General features: G+C 33.3%; 1 protein-coding gene across 1 annotated transcript; it reads right to left on the bottom strand.

Annotated features, from left to right (window-relative positions):
- Positions 1-1,465: 1,465 nt before the first annotated feature.
- LOC133187434 (WD repeat-containing protein 82-like) lies at positions 1,466-24,970 on the bottom strand. The gene is given in 13 exon segments (XM_061322802.1): positions 1,466-1,913; positions 3,551-3,672; positions 4,627-4,808; positions 5,684-5,755; positions 6,220-6,355; positions 10,114-10,256; positions 17,288-17,357; positions 20,845-21,000; positions 21,613-21,729; positions 21,949-22,048; positions 22,341-22,407; positions 23,042-23,139; positions 24,718-24,970. Coding segments are annotated over 13 exon segments (1,569 nt in total). The 5' UTR covers positions 24,879-24,970; the 3' UTR covers positions 1,466-1,768.
- Positions 24,971-25,780: the final 810 nt, after the last annotated feature.

A 25,780-nucleotide genomic window follows, 5' to 3' on the forward strand; every position in this document is an offset into this window, starting at 1 on the left:
GTTCAACAATAGAATCAATGGTCTGTGAAAGTGCGTCGATTTTTGATTTATGAATGGACAACTCAATGTCAATGTCACTCTTCATGGCCTTGAATTTTTCATCAATACTCGCTATAAACTCCATTCCATTTATCTGTAAGACATGTCCGTGATAATGTATTTATAATAGGTATTCATTGCCATTGTCACTTTGTGTCCATTTTGATCAGCTTATGAAACACTTTATCAAATCATTGTATTGCAATTTACATGTATCATAGCAGTCACTATTGTATTTTTTTAACAAAATCATACGTACATAAGTGCTAGAGCAAAAATGTAGTTGCACTGCATTCAAATTGCATATATATTTTCTCTCTTTCTTTATTTATTTCTTTTTTTTTTTTTTTTTTTTTTTTTTTTTGCTCCTTGGAAACTAGTATAATTGTTTATTAAGAGCCTTTCATTAAATGAATACGCATACCTAAAAATAAAGATCATCATATTGAACATGTATAAAAGTGTCTGATTTGCCTGCATTTTTTATACGAAATTGAAAATCAAATACGTCATTAGCTTTTATTTTATTTTATTTGACACAACCATTATCATACACTTCAAAATAATACATTTATTTTGAATGCAATGGATGATTCTTAGATTGTTACAATAAATCACTTTTCCATCATGTTATTCTAAAATCTACTGTGGAATCATTTTATATGGGTGGGGTCAATGTTAAATTGTGGGTAACCAAAATTTTAAATGGACCAATTTTCGTGGGTGACTCATATTTACAGATGATTGAACCAATGTCCTGACAAAGTTGTTGCTCAAGTTGATTTAGATCTGTGGGTAAGCAGTGCTTTTCCCTAAGAACCAGTTACTGGCTAAATTAACCACCACAATCGATAAAAATGCTGCTCTAGAATCAAAATTAAAAAAAAAAAATTCTTGTAAGATCCATAAATATTTGTTCATAAACCTTTTCCCCTAGCCTGTTACAACTGATCTCCCTTTACTTTGAAATAAATGGAAAACACTGGGTAAGGTTGATCCACTAAATCTACAAACGGTGATGATTCCACAGTATCAATTATGCTTTTCTCTTAACCCTGTTGTTAAAAACAAATACATTTTCAACTCAATAACAAAAGCAAATAACATTTGAATTACAATAAATTACAACGGGAATGCGCTGTTTTGTATTTTACAGCAATATCTGCTCTGTTAAATTCATAGTCATGATAGTAGCACTTTTGTTAATTTTCAAACATAAATAAGAGGTAAATACATATAATTATAATTACATATAGTGTAGGTACTGTAATTATAATTACACATAGTGTAAGTGCCTGTCACAGATACATCTACTTTCATCTAAAAAGAATTTATGGAATTGTATGCAGTTTATAGCAAAACAGCAAAAGTAAAAGGATATATAAAACGAATCAAATCATACAAAAATCTGATAACTCTGCAATTCAAAGCGTAATCTTTACTAATTACCATACAAAAACCTTAGCTTAGTTGAAAATAAACAGTTTAATTCATTCATAAAATCTATCACTACATGTATATAAATATAAAATAAGGGCACAGATACATTTTTAAATAATTTCTTAAAAAACTTAAAAAAGAAATTTTCCTAAGCTGTTTCAAAACATGGCACCAATAGTTTCCTAATCCATGCCAGTTGGGCTTCATGTATTGTTGTGAACATTTGTATGGATCTATGGGACAGGTAGTTGGAGGAATGGAAATCATGGGCCCCTAACGTGACTAGACGCTAGCAGGAACAAGCAGACGACTCTTTGACCTCGGAATGCTGAGAGCGGAGGTGAATTGTACTACCAGGCACCACTGATCTAGCCATGGAATTAGAAAAGCCATCTAACTCAGCATGTTTTGTCATCATTTCCTCAATCAAGAATCTAAAAATAATAATGAATGCATAAAATTTTCATCCTATCAATGTGATATGTGTATATTGGTGACAAATTTATTCATAAAATTTCAACATGATTACTACTTCAAAGAATACAGCAACCTTCAAAGAATAATTCCCTTAAAACATAGCTTGGACTCTTATCAGCAAGGGGCATAACTAAATCCAGTTATTATTATTTTTTTTAAAAACTGAAAATAGTTTATAAATCTTTCACACTTAATTCATTTCATGAGTTGTGTCCCTTTAAAAACCGTTTCACTTGTTTCTTGATTAACTCAAAACTGCCATGAAGAACAAGAAGATATGAAAAAATAACCAATTCCAACTACTTTTTTTTAAATCTTGCAAATACATGGCCACTTTGTAGTTTTATTCTTGATGCATATTGAATATTTTTCATCAGATTGATGCTGTGGGTTCGAATCTTTGGATGAGGCAGTATTAATTGAAGTCCCATATCATGGTATAGACTGGCACAATATTAAAAGATCTCTTACTGTTCAATGGTAATAAGTGCTGAGTACAAAGGACAAGATATGATACGGCCAAATCTGGCTCCTTATTTGATGTAAAAATCAGAACACAGTTCAAACTGTGATAGTTTGTTGTTAGGAACTTAAAATGATGCTTGTTTTAAAACCAACACTAATTTTGATTCAAAGCTTTTACAGAGGCCACAAGAGGGTGCAGAATTATGACATTTTCTTCAATTTCCTCAATTCTGGTGGAATTTCATCAAATTTAAGATACTTTTCACTTCGGAAAACATAGAGCACAAGCTTGCCTATCTGAGATTTTTATACATAAGATGCATCTGATACTAGTGTATGAAATATATAAATCTGGTAGATAGGCAAACTTGTGCTCTATGTTTTCTGAAACAAAATGTGCTGTAAAATCGATGAAAATTTGCATAAAAATGAGAAAATAAGGAAATTGACAAATTTTCTGACCTTCCTGTGACCTCTATGTATCCCATAATGTAGAACCAATACTCATTTTGTGGTAGGGGTGACAACAGGTTTTCATTGATAAACTGTTGTATCATTCTAAAAGACACCCCAATTCAGGGGCCAAAAAGGGGTCTTAGCCTATCTTGTCCTTTGTAGCCTTCATTGCACTAGCAATTGGTGGCATCCAAAAATGAGAGAAATATTTTCAAATGAACACAAGGTAAACAAGCAAACATCTTTTATTAGACTGAAAGATGAACAAGTCAATTCAGAAAAATATGGTTGTACATGAGAAAAATCTTGTAAATGTTGTAAATGTGTCTTGTACTAAAAAAAATATGCCTTAAAAAAGTGCTATTTGACCTTAACTACTTCTTACAAGTTTCAGTGTGTGTTACTGCTCGGGGGGGGGGGGGGGGGGGGGGGGGCAAAAACAGAAAAACAGGAAAGCAAAAAAAGCCAGGATATTATAGGAGCATTTGCTGAGGTTTATAAATGTGAAGATAACTTGATATGAATTAAAGAAATATATAACTGGATTAAGTATGCCCCTGTCTGTTTTTGGGATCATATTCAAAAAATTTATCACTGTACGCACTCTTAAAAAGCAAAATTGACCATAAAAAACTAAAACACATTAAAGACTGCAGTTGAGCAGTTACATTACCTCATTGACTCGTCAATCATGAGTCCTTCTTTCACAGAGGTTTCTGTCCAGCCAACAAAGTCATGCTCCTTGCACATGTCCTCAATCTCATTCTGTTGGACTTCACGATGACTCAAGTCACACTGAGAATAAAGAAACAAGACAGCCTTAGTCAGCATCAAATTGAAAGATACTGATCTTTCTGTGAAAAAATTTAGAAGGTCATTCTTTGTAATGCATTTAATATATATATTCTTAATTTTAAGAAAGAGAGGGGGAAAGAGAGAAAGCAAGATTTCAAACAAATTTAAATTGCTGAAATTAAACTCTGTTAATTAAAAGACTTAATGCATGCTCGTAAAAAATTGTAATTTTATGAAAAATATTATCTACCACCTACCAGTAGTTTTAATAAAATACTGAATACAATAAATGTTTTATAAGCATATTCTAAGCAATATTGAGAGTGGAAATTCAAATATGCTTATATACATATTTCATTCAAATTTCGGCGCCATACTGCTGAGATGTCATTGGTGAAAATTTTGTGAAAGAAAGATGAAAATCTGCACACTGTTAAAAGAGTTACCAATGACAAGTGTAACACAATTAAATTAATTTTGTTGTCATGAGTTGACATGCATATTCAAAATATTAACTTTTGCATGATGATGCATTTATTTTTTATTTGCAGTTTCAATAATGTAAAAAGGCTCTTCTAAAATTGCTGAATATATTTTGTTAAAACTTTAGAAACATAGCTGAAAAACATGAGAGAAATTATTGTATGCAGAACTTTTGTGTATAATTATATTATCTGACCTTATTTTACTTTCATTTCAACAAAGCAAATTATTTTTATTAGATGTAACAATTATAGATGCAGTTGAATTTGAAATCTTGGATTCATTCTTGGGAGGAGGACTTTCGAATGATAGTAATTTGTTTCCAATATCTACTTGTCAAGGTCAAGAAATGCACACTTGCCCTGCACACACAGCCTTCATTTAAAAATTGTCCTCATCTAATAAATCCGTACTACAACTCTCTGGTAAGAAGGCTTGCATTGAAAAACTGTAGCTGTAGCATAGACACACCTTATTGGCCAGAAGTAGACAGGGTATAGGTGATCCGTCAGCTAGAGAACACTTAGTGTCAAGGTCTTTCTTCCATTTTACAGCATTCTGGAAGGTGGACTGCTGGGTCAGATCAAACATAATTATACAGGCATGGGCGTCTTTGTAGTAGACCCGGGTCATCGACGTAAAACGTTCCTGACCTGTAAATATAATACATATAACACATTAAGTATACCTTACTGTTCATAAAGGAATGATTAAATGATAAATATAAAAGTTTCTTATCATACCAATGTGATCAATTTTATTTTAATCTGTGTAAACAATAATCATGTCCTTGTAATCATGTCAACAATCAATTATTTGTTCATATCTACATGTTTACTTTTATTTGTTTAATGTGCCTTGGGAAAGATAATTCTTCTAGGAACAAAATATTAAAAGTGCTTATCAAATTGTGAAAAACCTTTCAATAATTTTGCCAGCAAGACTATCTGGATCTAAACCAGGACCTGCCTTTCTCATTAAATATTACATGAAATTTTCATATCATATCATTATCCACAGATTACAGCAGTCCTAATACAAACTGAATACCATATGTAAGCATACTTTGAATTCTAGAAAATCGGTAAAAAAAAAAGGCTTCGCCCAATCTTCCGAATTCGCCCTATCTAAGGATCCTTTTAAAAAATTAAGGCTAAAATTTTGAATGCGCATCTGCAAGTTATTTGGCTCCATATGGCAGCAAAGAGGTGTAAATGTGATGTGATGTGCTACATTACTGTGGCATGACATTTGCATTTCACTAGCACTTGATATATGTGCAAGTACACTACAGTTGAACTTCGGTATATCGAACATGGATATCTCAAATACCATGGATATGTCGAAGTGATTGGGTAGTCCTAACCATGTGTTTCTTAAGTATTTTACCCTTGCAGATATCTCAAACCCTCAGATATCTCAAAGTTTTTTCTCAGTTACGAGTTTGAGATATTACGAGGTTTGACTATATTTAAGGTGTTCAAAAACTTTACAAGCAAACTCTTATATATTGAATTTAGATACCTACCTGCAATGTCCCATAACTGAAGTTTTATGGTCTGAGTGTCTGACCACTTCACAACCTTTAGAGCAAAATCAACTGAAAAACAAATCAGTCAGAATATATACAGTGTGTCATGAAAGACATACTGATTGTAATTCAAATCTCTCTACCTTCTACCCCTGTATTACACATTTTATATGTTTTAATTATAAGCACTGATGGGAAACACAGTAAACGCCATTTGCAAGGATCTTCACAGATATAAGATTGTACAAGGCTTTCAAAATCTGTCGGTACCCAGTACTTTTACCTGGCTGAAAGCAGAACTGTACCGACCAAGAAAGATATGATAACATACATGTACATGTACCAACATGTTCAATTAAATTGCTTCTGCCAGCTAGGTTCCTCCTATTTTTGTAAATTAAAGTACCACCTGCTTTAAGTTTTTTTTGAAAGCCCTGATTGTATACTTTCTACAATAGACAAATTCCAATCTTGTTAACACTTATACAAATGTTAATAGCATGCATTTAACTTATTCCTTTGCATTCACATACCTCCAATGGTCATCTTATAGTCTCGTCTGTATGCATCATTCACATATCTCTGGACAAATGAGGTTTTACCAACTGTGGGGTCACCAATAATAATGACCTTGAACAAAATTTCTGTCATTATTTTAAACCTCATTCACTTGTCTATGTTTCTTCTGAAGGTCAGCTTAGACTATCCATTCTACAGAGAAAAAAACCTTCTTCTGAATCTGCCTGAAAAGTTTAACATAAACATTAAGAAAAAAAAAATTATATTAGCTTGCATATAGGCCTATAGATCTATAATGTCTGAATAAACTGTAGAATAACTTATAAACTTTACATATTATTTTGGATAAAATATAAAGTACGTCAACACTCAGGATTCTTTACCTTGGAGAATTTAAAGAAAAAAAAAATGCCGACCTTGTTTGACTTCTCAACGATATACGTATTTTATATCCAATCCTTAAACGTTACATTGATTATTATTGATTACTTTATACCTATCGCTTTTATCAATATAAAATATGACTATGAACACATTACTTCCGCCAAAACAAATGTATCACATGATCCTGTCATATGATTGTCACCTCAAAAGACAAAAGAGTTCCTATTATCAATGGCGGGATATTCAAATCTTGAGAAAGACAGTGGAGAAAAGAATTTTTTTCATTGCATCTTTTCTCTTCTAAAATAAATTAAGTCAAGAATTTTCGCATAATAACAGAACTATTTAAATCTGAGATTCTGAGAAAAATTTTAGTGTTTTAATTGTCAACAAAATTGTCTTTTAATTCGCGAACATAGGCATAGTATCACAGGCACTTGTTTCGTATATGTGGTCACCCCCTTATTTTTCTTTTCACGTTGAAAAAAAAAAGGGGGCTGATCCCATATGCGAAACAAGTGTCTGTGCATAGTATCCTAACGACTGCATAAAATTAGTTTTAATGTTTCTCTTTTGATAATCTTAATAATTGATTTATTCATTTATACTCCGATGAATTAGATACATGTAACACCCCCACCCCTCATCCCCAATGAGTTGACAACTACACTGAACTAGTTCCAACATTTTACCGGCCATTAATCTCCAAGTGCAAATTTGAAGATATGAATTGATTTCAACAAACAACCTTATGAAAAAAATAATATAATAAAAATTGACGTATTTACTGCATAATTTCATTTATTCTCTATTGAGAAGTTGATGGCTCATTTTAATACTCCCCCTCCAAGGGGAGTATTAAAACGAGCCATCAACTTCTCAATAGAGAATAGATTTCATTAGATTACAGTTGAATAAGGTTAACCTGGATGCTTAATTGTGTTCCAGAGCCAACTGTCCAGATTAATTAATGAAGCTCATATTTTCTAGAAATATAAGTGAATTGTTCTCTAAAATTTCTGTTCGTAAGGTGCAGAATTGAATTATCAGTAGTACTAGTATGTCATAACTGAACACAGTAAAACAAACTTATTACGAAGTGCCAGGGACAGATTATTTTGATTCGTAGTAAATGTAATTTGTTATATCCATTAGTATCACAATTCCCTGTAAGCGTCAATTCATTATGAGCATGTTTGATCTAAGCATGTTTTACACTACCATGCACTGTTCATTCCTTTTATTCCCTACAATTAATTAATTACATTATACAATATGGCCATTTCACAGAGCATGAAAGATGTTCAGAAGTTGGTATCCTAGTTTAAATTGGTCCATTTTGCCTCTCTGATACCAAACACTGTTAAGACTGATTCTGTCTGTTTTTTTTTCTCTATGGTACAGATGTACAGGCAATGCCTGTCTATAAAAGTGACAAGTTTTCATTTGTGCTCCTAGAAACATTCAGCTCATGTGCCCTGGGGATCCTGACACACATCACTATATTAAAACACACTTACATGTAAATCCAAGTGTCAGGGATGGACGATTTTCCTTCATTATAAACGTAATTGATTATATCCACAAAGTTCACAATACATTTTAAATCAAGGGGAAAGTAAATCACTTCCCCATAAGCATTAATTCATTATAAGCATGTTCACTATAAGCTTGTTTTACTGTATTTATAGAGGGTTATCAGACTTTTCCCGGAATTTACATTGTTTAATATTGGTTCTATATTTTATTTTATCGAGGACACATGCTTTCCTAGGTTTGCATAGTAATGATAGTATGCATGTTTACTTATAGATCATTTGATAATTCCATCATTTTGTACTTATTGAATTCATGATTCTTATTTACTGTTTCAGATAAGGCCATAAAAAATTAATTAATAGTTTCTCAGGCCAAAAATTTCAAAATTCAATGCGGCAGGCCTTTTTTTTTTTCTTTTTCTTTTTTTTTTAAATTTTGGAGGCAGGTGTTACACCTTTTTCATGTCAGTCATTTAACAAAATGAAGGTATAAACTGATTCTTACTTTTTTTGTTCTTTACATTAATTATGATATGTGATTCAACTGTAAATAATGTTATTCCAAGCAAAGTTAACTCATAAAATACCGTATTAACAAGAAGTGTATTGGTTATCTAATAAAAACGTCTATCTATTAGCATTTATGAAAAGGGGAATAACTCAATTTTCTGTTTCAACTTGGAAAAATAGAAAATTGAGTTATTTCCCTTTTCAATATGTCAATAAAATTGATCAATGCGGCAGAATTTGACCTAGTGCGGCGGTGCCTGAGAAACTATTGATTAATTTTTTTGGCCTAACTGTGTTCATTGTTATTAAAGTTGATCCCTGAAACAAATAGTGAACACAGTCATCTAGGAAAGCATGACATTAGAGGGAGTCACCATATTCGTTGAAGCTAAGGAAGCAGGAAAACGATCGGCCTCTCAACACTCACGCCTTAGAAGCAGCTAAAAGTTCATACAAACGTAAAAAGCAACCATCACTAAAAGATAGAACCAATAATAACCATAATGTAAATTCTGGGAAAAGTCTGATAACTGTCTAACTTGTGATTTCTCAATTAAGAAACATGTTGCAATTCATTAGAAATGCTTTTAATTTTCTCTCCTTCTCATTATTATTCATGATACATTGATAATGAAAAAACAAATAAAAATAGGTATACAAAGTGTAACATAAGACTGAATGCTCCACATACATGTAAACATGCGTGTCTCTACAAATGATACAAATATGCATCAGAGCAGATCTTATGGTAGACTACAAAATCTCCAAAATAGGTTAAATTAGTTTAATTATTTACAGGGACCTCTAACATTTTTTTCTTAAGAAAAGATAACAAAAATATGTTTTATCAGTATTAACAAAATGGAGTGAAATTTTTACTATGCATTAAATGCAGATGAACATACATGTACATGTAAAATTGACACTGATAAAAGTTGCAGTGAATTTTACATCAGAATTCTTTTATGCATCCTTTTAGAGAAAAAAAATACATATAGATGCGTATTTTAAAAACTACATGTAAGTAACTATGCATAATATATTACAAGAGAAATGTAAATGAAATAAAATAGTGGCTGGTTGATGAGAATATTGTAACTGCTGCCTGACATACCATGGGTCCAAGTAAGTTTTTCCGCACATCTAAATTCGTAAATATCCTAATACAACATCATATATTCAAGAACTTCTTATAAATCTCCTAAAAAGCACTAGTAGAGTGTTCTCCAGCTTCATGGTTTGTGTTCTTTCACAAACTGATTCAGAAGTTCTAAAATTCTGTAAACACTATTCTCGAAATGTTCGTAAAAATTGCAACATCCACTTGAGACTCTTTCAATCATCTATATATGGCAACCAAAAAGCCTGTAAAAGGTTTAGATAATTAAAATTTAAACATTTTGATATGAGTAGTAATTTCCACTCAATTTTCATAAACTCACATGTTGTATCCCTGAAAGAAATAAAGGAAAATACCATATTTGTGCAGGCTGATGCCAGCATCATGTATTTGGGGTTGAACTGTAGGCATTGGATTGGTCCAGGATGGTCAGCATTCATAACAGCAACCTTCACCCCTGTCTCTGTGTTCCAACAGTGAATTCGTCCATCAGTTGAACCTGTTTAAAGACACACTACACTTAGCTTGTTCTTTTATTACAAGAAATGATTTTGCATAGTTGACTTGTAAACTAGGGCACCCCACAGTAAACCATCCTTTTTTCAGGAAAGATAATCCGATATCTTGTTCATAACATTAATGACACCACTGTCCATGACTCAAGGCTTTTTTCCTTTTTCTCTTGTCTTACAGCTTTTCTGAAAAATATATGACTAATTGTTCACAGCATCCTTTGAATTGTGTCAATATCTTTTGTTCCTGCCTTTGAGCTTTGACCTTTTGACTGTGAAATCAATAGGAATCTACTTTTGGCCACCATGCATAGCTGTAGCATGTAGGAGCATAGGCTATTTTTCTGTATTATAAGTTTACCCCATAATAAACATGGCTGAGGGAAATCTTATGTAGGTATATCTTATTTTGCTTATTTAGCTTACGTGTGACGTCATTGTTGGTTTTTCAAATACACGAGAAACGTAACATGATACGTTTTTGTCACACTTATGTCCTCTTTAATGATGTCCTGTGAAATAATGAGGTCAGCTTCATCATTCGAAACTTTTACAGTTAATCAATAATTTGAAGGATTTGCATTTCAATGTAAATTAAACAAGAGGCGCAAGGGCCTTAACGGTCACCTGAGTATGATAAAACAATTTCAAGGATGCATAGAGTATAAAATGAATTGAAAGGTGAAGCTTTGTTGCCCAAAAGCAAGAAAAATAGGGTGATCATGATCAACAAAATAATTGGTCTTAATATTCATTAACAGTTCATAAATTAGGTTCTAATCTGTTCCCCATTTATCACTATCACTATACAGTATATTAACAAATTATCAATGCTTCTGTACTATTTTAATCCTTTGTTGAAATCTCTTACATTACCATCTCTTGGTCTTTGATGAATATTTAATAAGACAAGTTATTTTTGTCTCATTTTTATTTATCTACTACTTACAAGTCTATCTGATCATTAAAACTATGAAAGTACTTTTTGTATTATACAATAAAAGTTTTTGCATAATTCTCTATTTACCTTTCAAGTACATTATTTACAGTGATAAATTATCAAAAGTAAATGGCAAAGGGGAATAACTCCTCTCAGTAGAATACAAACTAATAGAGCCCTGGCCAGGACCAGAACACTTGACCAAATGGTCCAGATGTTCAAAAATCTGGTAAAAATTCCCTTCCTTATAAAAACTTTTACTCTGTTTGCCTCAGATATGCCCAGGTGCGGAGAAGATTTTTAAATAAATAATGCATTTTTACTACAGATTCACTATATTATCAATAGAGCCCCCCCCCCCCCCCCACCCCCAAAACACCAGAGCTTCTGACCCTGGGACCATATGTTTGCTCATCATCACTTTGTTTATCTGCTTAACACTAAGGAGCAAACAGGATTATTTAATGGAATTAATGCATTTTCACTAAATTATCAAGAGCCCCACCCTCACACCAGCACATCTGACCCAGGGGTCATGAAATTCACTACTCTGGAAGAAGCACACTTGCTCATCATAACTATACACTTAGCTTCTTTGCTTTTTTAACCAGAAGAAGAAAAGAATATTTTCAAAGAAATTTTGCTTTTCCACTTTATAATCAATAGAAGCCCCCCCCCCCCCCCCCCTCACCAGAACCCTTAAACCTGGGGTCATAAAATTCACAATTTTGGAAGAGGCATCCTTGTGTATCATAACAATGTACTTCAGCCTGTTTAAGCAATACCCAGGGGCAGAGAAGAAGATTTTCAAAGAAATAATTCACCTTCACTATAGGATCTATATAGCCCCGCCCTAGCACCAGAACTCCTGTCCCCGAGGCCATGAATTTCACAATTTTGGAAGAGGCATCCTTGCTTATCATAACAATGTACTTAGTTTGTTTAAATAATACCCAGGTGCAGAGAAAAAGATTTTTAAAGAATTAAAACATTTTCACTTTATAATCAATAGAGCCCCGCCCTAACACCAGAACCCCTGATCCAGGGGCCACGAATTTCACAATTTTGAAAGAGGCATCCTTGATTATCATAACTATGTATTTAATGTGTTTCAATAATACCCAGGAGTAGAGAAGAAGATTTTCAAAGGATTAATGCATTTTCACTATATAATCAATAGAGCCCCACCCTAACACCAGAACCCCTGACCCAGGGGCCATGAAATTCACAATTTTGAAAGAGGCACTCTTGCTCATCATAACTATGTACTTAGTTACTGAATCTAATACCCAGGAGCAGAGAAGAAGATTTTCAAAGGATTAATGCATTTTCACTATATAATCAATAGAGCCCCGCCCTAACACCAGAACCCCTGCCCCTGGGGCCATGAATTTCACAATTTTGAAAGAGGCACTCTTACTCATTATAACTATATACTTAGTAAGTTTATTTAATACCCAGGAGCAGAGAAGAAGATTTTAAATGAATTAATGCATTTTCACTATATAATCAATAGAGCCCCACCCTAACACCAGAACCCCTGCCCCTGGGGCCATGAATTTCACAATTTTGGTAGAGGTACTCTTACTCATTATAACTATATACTTAGTTAGTTTATTGAATACCCAGGAGCAGAGAAGAAGATTTTAAATGAATTAATGCATTTTCACTATATAATCAATAGAGCCCCACCCTAACACCAGAACCCCTGCCCCTGGGGCCATGAATTTCACAATTTTGGAAGAGTCACTCTTACTCATCATAACTATATACTTAGTTAGTTTATTTAATACCCAGGGGCAGAGAAGAAGATTTTCAAAGAAATAATGCACTTTCACTATATGATCTATATAGCCCCGCCCTAGCACCAGAACCCCTGACCCTGGGGCCATGAATTTCACAATTTTGGTAGAGGACTCAATGCTTATCACAATGATGCCAACAGTTTGACTGCTTGATGTCCAGGAGTAAAGAAGAAGATTTTTAAAGATTGCATTAATTTTGGTGGTTTTAGCCCCACCCCTCAGGCCCCAGGGGGGCAGGGACCATGAAATTCAAAATTTTTGTTCCCCTTCACCCATAGATGCTATATGCCAAATTTAGTTGAAATTGGTTGAGCGGTTTCAGAGAAGAAGCTAAAAATGTTCAAATGTTAACGCACATCGCACGACGCATGACGCACGCCGACGGACAAAAACGGATAGCAATAGGTCACCTGAGTGACTCAGGTGACCTAAAAATATTGAATTATAGAATTTTTTGTAAATTACATTTTTTATTGTTTGAGTTGTCTTAAAAAGTGCATAATTTTCCCTATCCAGATGCAGTGTGATAGACAAAACTTGCTTTTTCGAATTTTAAATCCTAGGTATACTCTGAAATATTTTAAAAGATACAAGTCCACTTTGATATTTTTTATGTATGCTTAAAAAATCCCATTATGGACAGAGTAATGCGCCCGGAAACATGGAGAATTAAAACTCCACTTAGATACTGTAGGGCATAGTATTTGTGAATCAATATCTCAAAAATAAGGTTAGAAACCTAATGATATAACTGCTTTAAAGGTGCTTGGACACAGATTTGAAGTTAATATTTTCTCAAATTTTCTGTATAATTTCATGACTTATATGTTGCTATAGCATTTCATACTAAAATGTAATAAAAATCTTATTTCATCTCGAAGTTATCAAAACTTCGAATTTCTTGACGCGTTGGATTGACACATCCTTGCGCTTTCACATACTTTAATTTTATTCTTAATACTTAAGAAAAGTGGCAATTTTGTTGTTGTAACCCAGAAAATTCAGAGTAGAAATGTTCGAAAGCAAAACCCACTCACAGTATTGTTAAGTCCGTGCTCAGTGGTGTGTGCAGAGTTTAACAATTGAACACACCCGGTGAATCGTAAACATTAACAATAACAGAGCTCGTGCCCTGTTTACAGAAACAGTTTACGTTTCACGGGTGTGTTCAATTTGTTAAGCTCTGTACACATCACAGAGCACGGACTGACAATACTGGTGAGCTGGTTTTGCTTTCGAACATTTCTACTCTGATCTTTCTGGATTATAAATGTACTATTTTTCATTAATACATAACAGAATCACCTCTTTTCTTAAACATTAAGGATAAAGTTAAAATTTGTGTACCAGGGTAAGTGCAAAGATGTGTTAATCAAACACATCCCGTAATTCGTAGTTCCAATAATTTCCAGATAAAATAAATTTTTAATTATATTTTCGTGTGAAATGCTATTGCAATATATAAGTCGTGATATTATACAGAAAATTTGAGAAAATATTAACTTTAAATCTGTGTCCAAGCACCTTTAAGATATGTGGGACACACTTAATTCGAAATATACAAAACATGAAAAAAATTGAATGACAAGTAATTTTTCAGCTCAAGGTCCTTCTCCTCCTTAAATGTAAATTTTACTCAATAAATGATGAACTGTGATGTGTGCATACTATGAAAGTTATGAAATCACTTTTTTAAACATAAAGCCAATCAGTTGATAGACTTTTAGACTGACAATGGGCAATTTTATTTTCATGTTAATAGAAATATTTTTTGTGCCTTGTAATTGGAAAATATCAAATATATTTGTTAAAGATCTACCTTTTTTTGCCTCCTTGATTATATTTTCATAATGTTAAAGTATTACAGAGAATTAAGGACATATGCAAAGTACATATACACAAACCTTGCAACGTACATACCCACTGATAATTTTCCAAGATATTCTTAATTTAACATCATAGTACCATTGAAAGTTCGTTGACAAAAAATCAGCATACATTACCAGGGGTTTTGAAGAGATATCTAATGATAAAAAACCTTGGGTTTTTCGAAGAAAAATTAACAAAAATAAAGTTGTTTGTGTTTTTCCTTTACAATTTGATTAAGAAGAGGTGTACAGCATCATTAGGAATAATATTAGCCGCAAGAAAGTCTATCAATTTTTTAAATGTTTAAATTATACAGGGAATGAGTAAATAAAACTCAAAACTACGTTGCGTGTGTCCTTAATGTATGAAAGGCAAATACATTAACACATATTTAAATTTTAAGTTTAATAATCAATGCACACAAGGCATACAAGAAGTATCCCTAGTATCTCAAACATCTCCCAAAATTTATCTGATGGAAAAGGGATGTCTCCCAAAATTTGGGTCTAGGTTGGTCCCTGTGTACCAGAGTTGAGACATGAGTGAATGGCTCACTCAGTGATATAAATGATTTTGTGTTGTTTGTCTTTATGTTAAGAAAAAGGTTGGAGATGCATATTTTTTGTTAAGACAATTAATTTTATGATGGTAACCTGTTCAAGGGCAAGTCTCCAAAGTGCATTTGTACATGTACATTTTCTGGTATTTTTTTTTTCTATTTTAAAGGAGAATTTCCTATTCTCATTTATAAATGAAAATAATCTGCAAACAATACTTCTGTGAATTACTGTAATACACTTAATTTGATGTATGTACATGTAATACACTTGATTTACTGTGCTGCTCAATAATATCGATATTTCAGTATATTGCGATTCATTAACAAAAATATTGTATTGCGATACATTTTTCCAGTACCAATATACCGGCAAACTGTTTGGGCTTTAGATTTCCCAAGTAAAATATGAAATTTAATTTGTCAGAAATGTTTTCAATCGTGCCAGATAGTAAACAGTACCAAACGGTAATGCTGCTGTTGTATGGTTGCATTTCATTCCAAAACTGTAGTGAAATCAACAAAAATTTTTGTGCAACAATGTATTTATAATAATTTTACACACGTTGCCTATAGATGGAGGTTAATAAAATAAGAACTAGAAATCTGACCAGTCAGCAAGGGTCCCGCCGAGGGGTAGAAATATAAGGGTGCAGATTAGGGGATGAGGATTTTACCTGATTACAAAAATTTAAAAATATATAAAGAAGAATAAGCAACAGCAACTGCTAAATATCCAACAACCTGTAAATAGTTTCCTTGTATTTTCATAAGGTAGTAAAAAACATCATATCAATAATAACTCAATTAAATGTATATTTATAGAAGAATGAAGCATGTGTTTTCTAAAATGCCAGCCTTCAGTGAATGCAAATATCACCCAGGCTTGACCTTAACTTCAAAACAAACATCAGTTGCAGACAAAGGTGTTAATCAGACTTAAAGTGACAGAAAGATAACCCTATAAAATTTTCTGCAAGCAGCAAGATAATCAAAACCAGGGGATTAAGTATACTGCTTTCTCAACCTTTTCTTCTAAGTTTACAATAAGAACTTTTTCAGCAATGATAGAATGAAGTTATTATCTGAATATCTGTTAAAATAAATAATATGCTTGAATTTACATAAGGCAGAAAAAAAGAAAGAAAAAACTAAAATAATAATAAAAAAGATATCTTTATCTATACCTTGTTTTTAGAATTCAATACAATCATAACTCATTGTGTATTTTACCAAAATAAAGTATGAACATTATTTAAATTCACATTTCAGAGAATGTAAACATCATTCAGAATTGACCTTAACTTCAAAACAAACTTCATTTGCAGACAGAAGTGTTAATTAATCTCAATGTGGCAGATAAAGATAAATGCTTTGGATTTTCTTCAAGAGGAAAGTTAATTAATCCCAAGAGACTCATTGCAGCCTTTCCTAGTTTACAATAGGAACATTCTCAGCAGTTATCTCTCTTTGCCCATTCACTCTTATATAAAGTTAAGGACTTCCCCACCACCCCAGCACCAAACTTGATGACATAGAAAACCAAACTTACAGCATCAAAATATGTCTTACTACCTATTCAACCAACATACAAAATTTGAAGTTAATTGGTCAACCCTAAAAAAGTTACTAGAAAAAAACAGAAAATTTGTGGATGGAAGAATGACAGACGGACAGACAGACAGAGTGATTACTATAGGGCACCCGCAAATCCTTGCGGGGCCCTAAAAAGAGCATTTTAACTGTCATTGAAAATATTGCAATACATATCGCTATACAGTTAAAAATATCGCAATATATCGCAAAACGAAATTTTCAGCCGATATCTGGCCCTAGTAATACACTTACCACAGAATGCAAATCGGGAGTCTGGACTAAAGGAAGCCTCCAATGGAATGCCTTTATTGTTCTGAAAACCCTATATAGGAAATGTAGATTGATATAAGCTCTGTAAAGACAATTAATCAAAACATATACATTGTTAACTTGTAATATGACTCACTTGCATAATAATGCAACATATGAACAGTATGTAATAATTCTTGTGAAATCATTTTAACCTGTAGGTTGCTAAATAATTGATGGTAGAGGAGACAAAATATCATCATCTTATGTCCTGTTGTAATTCTAACACATCACCTAAAGAAGAAGGTATGGTTTTAGCTTTATTGTGCCCTAAAAATTTAATGTTTTCAAAAAGTTTGGAAACTGGCTTATATATTAGTTGAGTATATGACTGTAATAAATCAGGAAAAAATATAGCATGATGGAGTACCATTCTGGATATATGACGTCATTAATTTGACACATTTCTCTATTTTAAACAGAAACAAGAGGCCCATGGGCCACAGCGCTCACCTGAGTAACTTTGGCCTTGCTGTTTTTCACCTGATTTCCCCCCCCCCATAGTACTTATTGTGGCCCCCCCTACCCCCGAGGGTCATGATTTGAACAATTTAGAATCTACACTACCCAAGAATGTTTCCACATTAGTTCAGCTTTTCTGGCCTAGTGGTTCTTGAGAAGAAGATTTTTACTACATATTTCAATGTAAAACTTGGATTCCTTATTGTGGCTCCATCCTACCCCCGGGGCTCATGATTTGAATAATTTAGAATCTACACTACCTCAGGATGCTTCCACATAAGTTTCAGCTTTTCTGGCCCAGTGGTTCTTGAGAAGAAGATTTTTAAAGATTTTTACTATATATTTCAATGTAAGACTTGGATTCCCTATTGTGGCCCCACCCTACCCCGGGGGGTCATGATTTGAACAATTTAGAATCTATACTACCTCAGGATGCTTCCACATAAGTTTCAGCTTTTCTGGCCCAGTGGTTCTTGAGAAGAAGATTTTTAAAGATTTTTACTATATATTTCAATGTAAGACTTGGATTCCCTATTGTGGCCCCGCCCTACCCCCGCGGGTCATGATTTGAACAATTTAAAATCTACACTACCCCAGGATGCTTCCACATAAGTTTCAGCTTCACTGGCCCAGTGGTTCTTGAGAAGAAGATTTTTTAAATATTTTTACTATATATTTCAATGTAAAAATTGGATTCCTTATTGTGGCCCCGCCCTACCCCCAGGGGTCAAGATTGGAACAATTTAGAATCTACACTACCCAAGAATGCTTCCAAATAAGTTTCAGTCTTTCTGGCCCAGTGGTTCTTGAGAAGAAGATTTTTACTACATATTTCTATGTAAAACTTGGATTCCCTATTGTGGCCCCGCCCTACCCCCGGGGCTCATGATTTGAACAATTTAAAATCTACACTACCTCAGGATGCTTCCACATAAGTTTCAGCTTCTCTGGCCTAGTGGTTCGTGAGAAGAAGGTTTTTAAATAATTTTACTATATATTTCAATGTAAAACTTGGATTCCTTATTGTGGCCCCACCCTACCCCCGGTGGTCATGATTTGAACAATTTAGAATCTACACTACCCAAGGATGCTTCCACATAAGTTTCAGCTTCTCTGGCCTAGTGGTTCTTGAGAAGAAGGTTTTTAAAGATTTTTACTACATATTTCTATGTAAAACTTGGATTCCTTATTGTGGCCCCACCCTACCCCCGGGGGTCATGATTTGAACAATTTAGAATCTACACTACCCAAGGATGCTTCCACATAAGTTTCAGCTTCTCTGGCCTAGTGGTTCTTGAAAAGAAGATTTTTAAAGATTTTTACTACATATTTCTATGTAAAACTTGGATTCCCTATTGTGGCCCTGCCCTACCCCCGGGGGTCATGATTTGAACAATTTAAAATCTACACTACCCCAGGATGCTTCCACATAAGTTGCAGCTTTTTTGGCCCAGTGGTTCTTGAGAAGAAGATTTTTTAATGACCCCACCCAATTTTTGTATTTTCTTGATTATCTCCCCTTCGAACGGGACTTGGCCCTTCATTTTAACAATTTAAACTCCCCTTTACCCAAGGATGCTTTGTACCAAGTTTGGTTAAAATTGGCCCAGTGGTTCTTGAGAAGAAGTCGAAAATGTGAAAAGTTTACAGACGGACGGACAGACGGACGGACAGACGGACGACGGACAACGGGTGATCAGAAAAGCTCACTTGAGCATTCAGCTCAGGTGAGCTAAAAAGCCTCAAAATGACCCATTTCAAGGGTTATTATCCTTAAGAAAATAGTGTCCACAGCCGTCGCCCACGTTAATTTTTAGATATGTTTTGTAAAATTCTTTGAAAAGTCACATATCTCAAAATCTTTGTGGGTGATGCCTGTGGACAATATTATCTGAAAGAAAATTTCATTGAAAATTGATGTCTTCTGCAACTTTTTGAGAAAATACGGGAAAATGCACAAGTTTATGATGTCACAATTAGCATTTGGAAGGTCATGTGAGAAAAAAGATTTGGATGATCTTTCTGCATGGAATTTCAATAATTCAAAAAGCACAAGTTTTGATTTTTTACATCACTTTTATTTTTAAGAAAAACACAGGGCAAGATTTGTAATGAAACCGTACCTTGTTCTTTCTGTTTTCATCGAAGCTGTAAATTGATGGCTAAGGGAAACCAGACATCCCAAAAAAATTAAGGAAAATTGGACCCCAATGGAATATAATACATGTAATTCTAAAGTACATATGTACTAGCTTTGTATGAGCAAAATTCACAGGATCAAAATTATTTGTCTCCTTTATTTTTTTTTTTAAATACTTGTACTACAAATCCAGAATTCAGGCTTTAAAATGAATATCTGAAAATTCTAACACTTTTTACTTTTTAATACATTTAATGGATTGCCCTGAATTTCAAGTCAAATTCCCTTAAATCAGTCACATAGTTTAATGAATTTCATCATGTAAAACAATCAAATTTTATAGTAATTTTTTTACCTATCATATATATCTTAAATGCTCTAGATGCAAGCAATCATCACTTTTAATTTTGAATAATAAACATTTGATACAATTGTTAACTTTCAGCTTTTTTTTTCCGTTATATAACTGGTACTGATAAACGGTACCATTCCCAATGCCAAAAAACATTACTTTTTCCCAATTTTGAGACTAAAAATACCCAATTCCATTGCCAAGCAACAGACAACGATGACATCATATTTCTTTTTATGTGAAACATTGTACAAGTTGACTAATTGTTTCACTTCCGCTTAATTCGAAAGTAGAGATAAGTCATAATATGGCGGGACCTGTGGTGTAGACAGTGTAAAGGGATACTGATATGAAAAACAATAAATACTTTTTGTTTATTCTTTAAACCATGGAGTAATAGGTAATGAGGTTGGAATAAACACAAAATTTGTTTCATTTGTTTAAATGACAGAAAATTCCCCATTGTTCTACTTCAATGCTATTTTTCCCAATTGAACCAGTACCGGACCCTTTCCCAATGGGTAGAAAAAAAATCGCTGACTTTACCATAAAGGTCTGTAGTGGTGTCCCCTGGAAGGCATCAATCAGTCGTAAGATCTGACCATTAGTGGAAATAAGAATCAGTTTTCCATCAGGACTAAACTTCATTCCTGTCCAATCACAATCTTTGTCCTGGGTCAACTTAAACGTGGTAAATGGACCCTAAACGTTGCAATAACTTCTAATTAGCTTATGTATCATAACTAACATGTAATTCATTTTCAATGTTTGTACATGTATGTGATTAATAAAGCATCTCACTGATTTGTTTTCATTTCAGGCCTTTTACAAAATACAGGGAATCAACTTAAATTGTTTCCTTTAAAATTAAAAATGCATCTAACGAATAAATTTTCTCATTGAAATTACTTAATTTTTATTGACTTTTAGCTTTATCATTTCTACAAATACATTTTACACAAAAGTTTTCCTACATCTTCAGAATTGACTGACAAGAAAATTGGACCAATTAAATTTTTTTTTTTTTCGGTTTTTGTAATTTGGTGCCTTTATTGTTGTTGTTGTGAGCTTATTCTTGAAAGGTAAATGCCAGAATGTGAATACATATAAAGGCTGATAAATTCTATATAAAGATTATGCACATTTCTTGCAGATACCGGTACTTATAGATGATAACACCAAAATACACGAATAAGTATCCGTAAAATATTTGCAGTTGTAGGAAATTCTATTAAAATTTAAAGTCATGTCATAAACTATGTGTATATTGTATATATACATGTATATTAAAAGAACAAACTTTAATTCCCTTACCCTGTCAAACGATCTGAGGTCATAAAGTTTGACACATTCAGAGTTTATCCCTGCCGCAAAAATGAGACCCTCTGGATCAAATGCTGCCACAGGTCGACCAGGTAAATGCATCAACCCCTGAAATAATACAGGAATTATAGAGAATACAATGGAAACAACAATACTCAAGGAATATCCAGAGACTATGAATGATATAAATATATGTATCATTTTTCGCTACAGTATTAGAAGACAAAAACAGATTCATCTTAAATCCCATTATTTTGAATTTATTCGTAGATAAAAGAAGGGAATCCTGGGTAAAAGTAAAACAAAGAATGTCAGTGAATACATTACCTGACAGTTCTGTGATCTCAGATCCCATAATCTGATGGTCTTATCCAGCGAACCAGACAGAAACGAATCATTGATTGGGGACATGTTAAGGGACACAACTCTATAGAAATACACAATAGTAGTGTCAGACAGACAGACACTGCATTCATTTTACAAAAAAGCCTTATACTGTGTTAAAAAAGAGTTACTTTAAGACAGGGTAGATACATGATTATAACTCAGTCACATACCAGGTATATCTTTCTCCTGAGGTAAAATTAAAATAACTATAACAAAATACTCCTAAATTTCCCTTGGATTTTATAACTTCTTCCTTTAATATTGATATTTATTGCGATATTGCACTAAAACTGGCATCTTGAATTTCTGTTCCTTATCAAAAACAAACTTACTTTTTGGTGTGTCCTGGGAAATATCTTATGTACTTGTTGTCATGGAGAGACAGGTACCTGATTGTATCTGAAATAAAACGCAGAATAAAAATTAATTGAGGAAATTTAAACTTGAGTCCTTAACTCACCTTTCAAAATTGTCCCCCCCCCCCCAATCTATAAAAAGCAGTTGTCAGTCATTTTCATGATTTCACAATTGGCAGCAGTTAGGGCTGGGTATCGGTTGGGAATTCCCGTATTGCAATAAATTGCAATATTTGAAACTGTATTGCGATATGTATTTCAATATTTTTAAAAACAGCTTAAATGATCTTTTCTTATTTTATTAACCTCCTTTTTTTTATAAATAGGTTGTACCAAAAAAGTTTTAGTTGATTTCAATACAGTTTGGCAACAAAATGCAACCATACAACAGAAAACTTTACCATTTGGTACTGTTTGGCATGATTGAAATCATTTCTGACATCTTAAATTTCATATTTTACTTTATAATTCTAAAGCTTAAGCATTGGTACTGGAAAAACATATCGCAATAGGATATTTTTTGTTAACGAATTGCAATATACCGGAATATTGATATTAGTAACCTGCATTTATCTTGTTTATTACTTAAGTAACTTAACAATATAAAATAAATTGCAGTTGTTTATATTCTCATGCCATTCATTACCAATTAAATAAATACATGTATTTTTTCTTACCATCAACTTTTGTAGACCCATGTAAGGCTGTGTTGACTGCATGTGTATAGCAAATTAAATCGACTCCATACTTCTTACTGTTTAGAGTTTTCTTTGGCCTGTAGATAAATATAAAAATAATATTGATTTCATTCAAATATGTGGTGTATTTCATAAAAGTTTGAGTTGATTTGGATACTAGTATATATAGTCAGTCAAGTTACAAGCTGCTCGAAACCAGTTGGTGGCATGGGCCTGGTCCTTATCTTCAACAGTCTGAAATCAAACCCTCACTAGCTCCTTTTTATTTTGATTGTCACGCGACAATCAAAATAAAAAGGAGCTAGTGAAGGTTTGATTTTAATCAGACTGTATCTTCAAATACGTAGTAAATTAAGTCTGTGTTTGTGACCCAGGGTTCTCACTAGGATTTTGCTAACTTGAGTCCCAGGACTCAAGTTTTCTGAGAAGGTTGCGTCCCAGCTAAATTTGATGCGTCCCAGAAAAATTATGTTGAGTCCCAACTAAAATATTGCAGTATTCTTCCATCCAAACATCAATAAAAATCTTTATCATTTTATCAGTTTGTTTACGCAATATTAACATATTCAAGTATATAAACTGGTAATGCATTCAAGCCATATTCTAAAATACACGCGTAATCAATTGCCATAAAAATAACTTGGTGTTTATAAAGCTAAAATTAACTGTTGCATAATCAACTAGTACCCAAAAGTTGACTGTGTACAATCACAGGTGTCATGTGCAATGAGGCGTAACTAATCCTGTCGGTGGTCTGCACTGGGTGAAATTCACGAGATAATCAAGCCCCATTGTGTATATAAGCAGTAATTATGGTTTCTGCATGTAGATAACACTCAAGATTCAAAAGTGTTTTTTTTTTTTTTAAGTTTGGCATGCGACACTATTATGACTGGACTAATAAACATGAAATATCTTATGATCAATCCCTGTTTAAAAAAAGTGAAATAAGTACAAGAAAAGTTGTTTCTTGGATAAACTTTATGATAGTTACATGAAGGTTTCGATTAAATATTTCTTTGACAAATCCTAACATCTAAATTCCCCGTTTTCGAAATCTCTCGAATTTTCTCGCTAACGAGGACGCGTCCGATCACGAGTCCGCGGACGCATCGTTTTTAAGAACCTTGCGTCCCAAGGAATTTTGCTGCGTCTAGGACGCAGATTCTTGCGTTAATGAGAACCCTGGTGACCCCAGATATTGTAACAAATTACAGTGCTATATGAAAATGCTATAGTTTAAACTTCAGTCATATAGTCAAATCTTTCTCAAAAACACAATGGGAGGAGTTTGTCAAACACTTACTCATCTAGTACTAGTAGTAGTAGGGGGAAAATGGAATTGTTACAATAAACAACAGCCGAACAGACCTCCGAATTTCTATTAATATAAGCCGTTATATGATTGATTGATCAGATTGATACCCCCTCCCCCTCTATTGATAGAAATTCGGAGACCCTGTGAATGAATAAACTGCAACGTTAGTAGGCCTATGTACTGATGTAAGTGTAAACAAGTCAAATCCAGCTCGTAATCAGATAATTTATACAGTAATTATATTTTAACTTATTTTACTCTTCCCTTGCATAACAAAGCCTTGATTTTCGTAGTAATTCAGTAAAAATAACGATAATGTGTATACATATTTCCTTACGTTCCATTTTGACAATCATAGATTACTATCGAATCGTCGTCACTGCTTGAGATGAGAGTGTTGCCATCTGACGAGAAATCTATTCTGTTTATTCTGTCTGTGTTTTCTCTGAATATTTTTGCTACTCTGTAATTACGAACAACGTTGTCTGTAAGCTTCATTTTACAAAATATTTTACACTTCTTTTTTTCAAGCGATCTTCTGAATTTTCTCCATTCGCCGCGCGTGCCCTTAATAGATAACTCATACGTAAACACATTCGTTTCTCTTACTACTCTGGGGTCATTTCAGATCAGTGCTATGTGCTTTGATTAATATATTTTTACTGTGCGCCTTTTCCAACAGGAACGCAAAATTAAATATCTTAGAACCCTTTGAATCTTCCTTTTGATAAAATATATTCTTTAATTACACATGTATATATAGCATCACGTCAACCGATTTAACACATTTCACGTGAACATTTAGCTTTTTGACAGTATAAAGCCTTTCATTTTATATCAGCTGAGCCATTTGTTTTTCACTAGTCTAGTCTACGGATTTTTTTTACTTGAAAAACTTTGCTGAATTTTTCCACATGAATTTCACTGACGTGCTCTTTCACGTGATTTTTTTTTACAGATGAAATTCACGTGAAATTCAATCGTGTGAATTTACTCGTGAGACCCTGATTTATAATAACAAAACAATTGATGAAATACTCGGAGAAATAGGAAAATAGAAGTTGACGGTTTTATGAGTGCTGTACTGCTGTGAAAGGCGGCAAAATTATAATAGAGGTAGTGTGGGTAATGCAGTGAAAGATCTAAATTATATATCATTCAATCTGATTGGCTCTTCAGTAAACCAGGAAATAATTCTTGCAGCTTCCAGTTGAACCTTTTCTCAGTTTTTACGGCTTTTTTTCTGTAAACAATTACTGCACATTCCAGGCACTGGCTGAGGAAACTATAAGCAAAATGGCATAATAATATACATGTACATATAATGTGTGTGTGTTTAAGCAGTCGCAATTGAACATTTAATCTTTTTTACATGCTTTTTCATGATTGTGCTCGATGTT

Source organism: Saccostrea echinata, unplaced genomic scaffold (assembly GCF_033153115.1).
Source record: "Saccostrea echinata isolate AGI-Se365-2 ecotype Australia unplaced genomic scaffold, CSIRO_AGI_Sech_v1 ptg000015l, whole genome shotgun sequence".
Taxonomy (NCBI): Eukaryota; Metazoa; Mollusca; class Bivalvia; order Ostreida; family Ostreidae; genus Saccostrea; species Saccostrea echinata.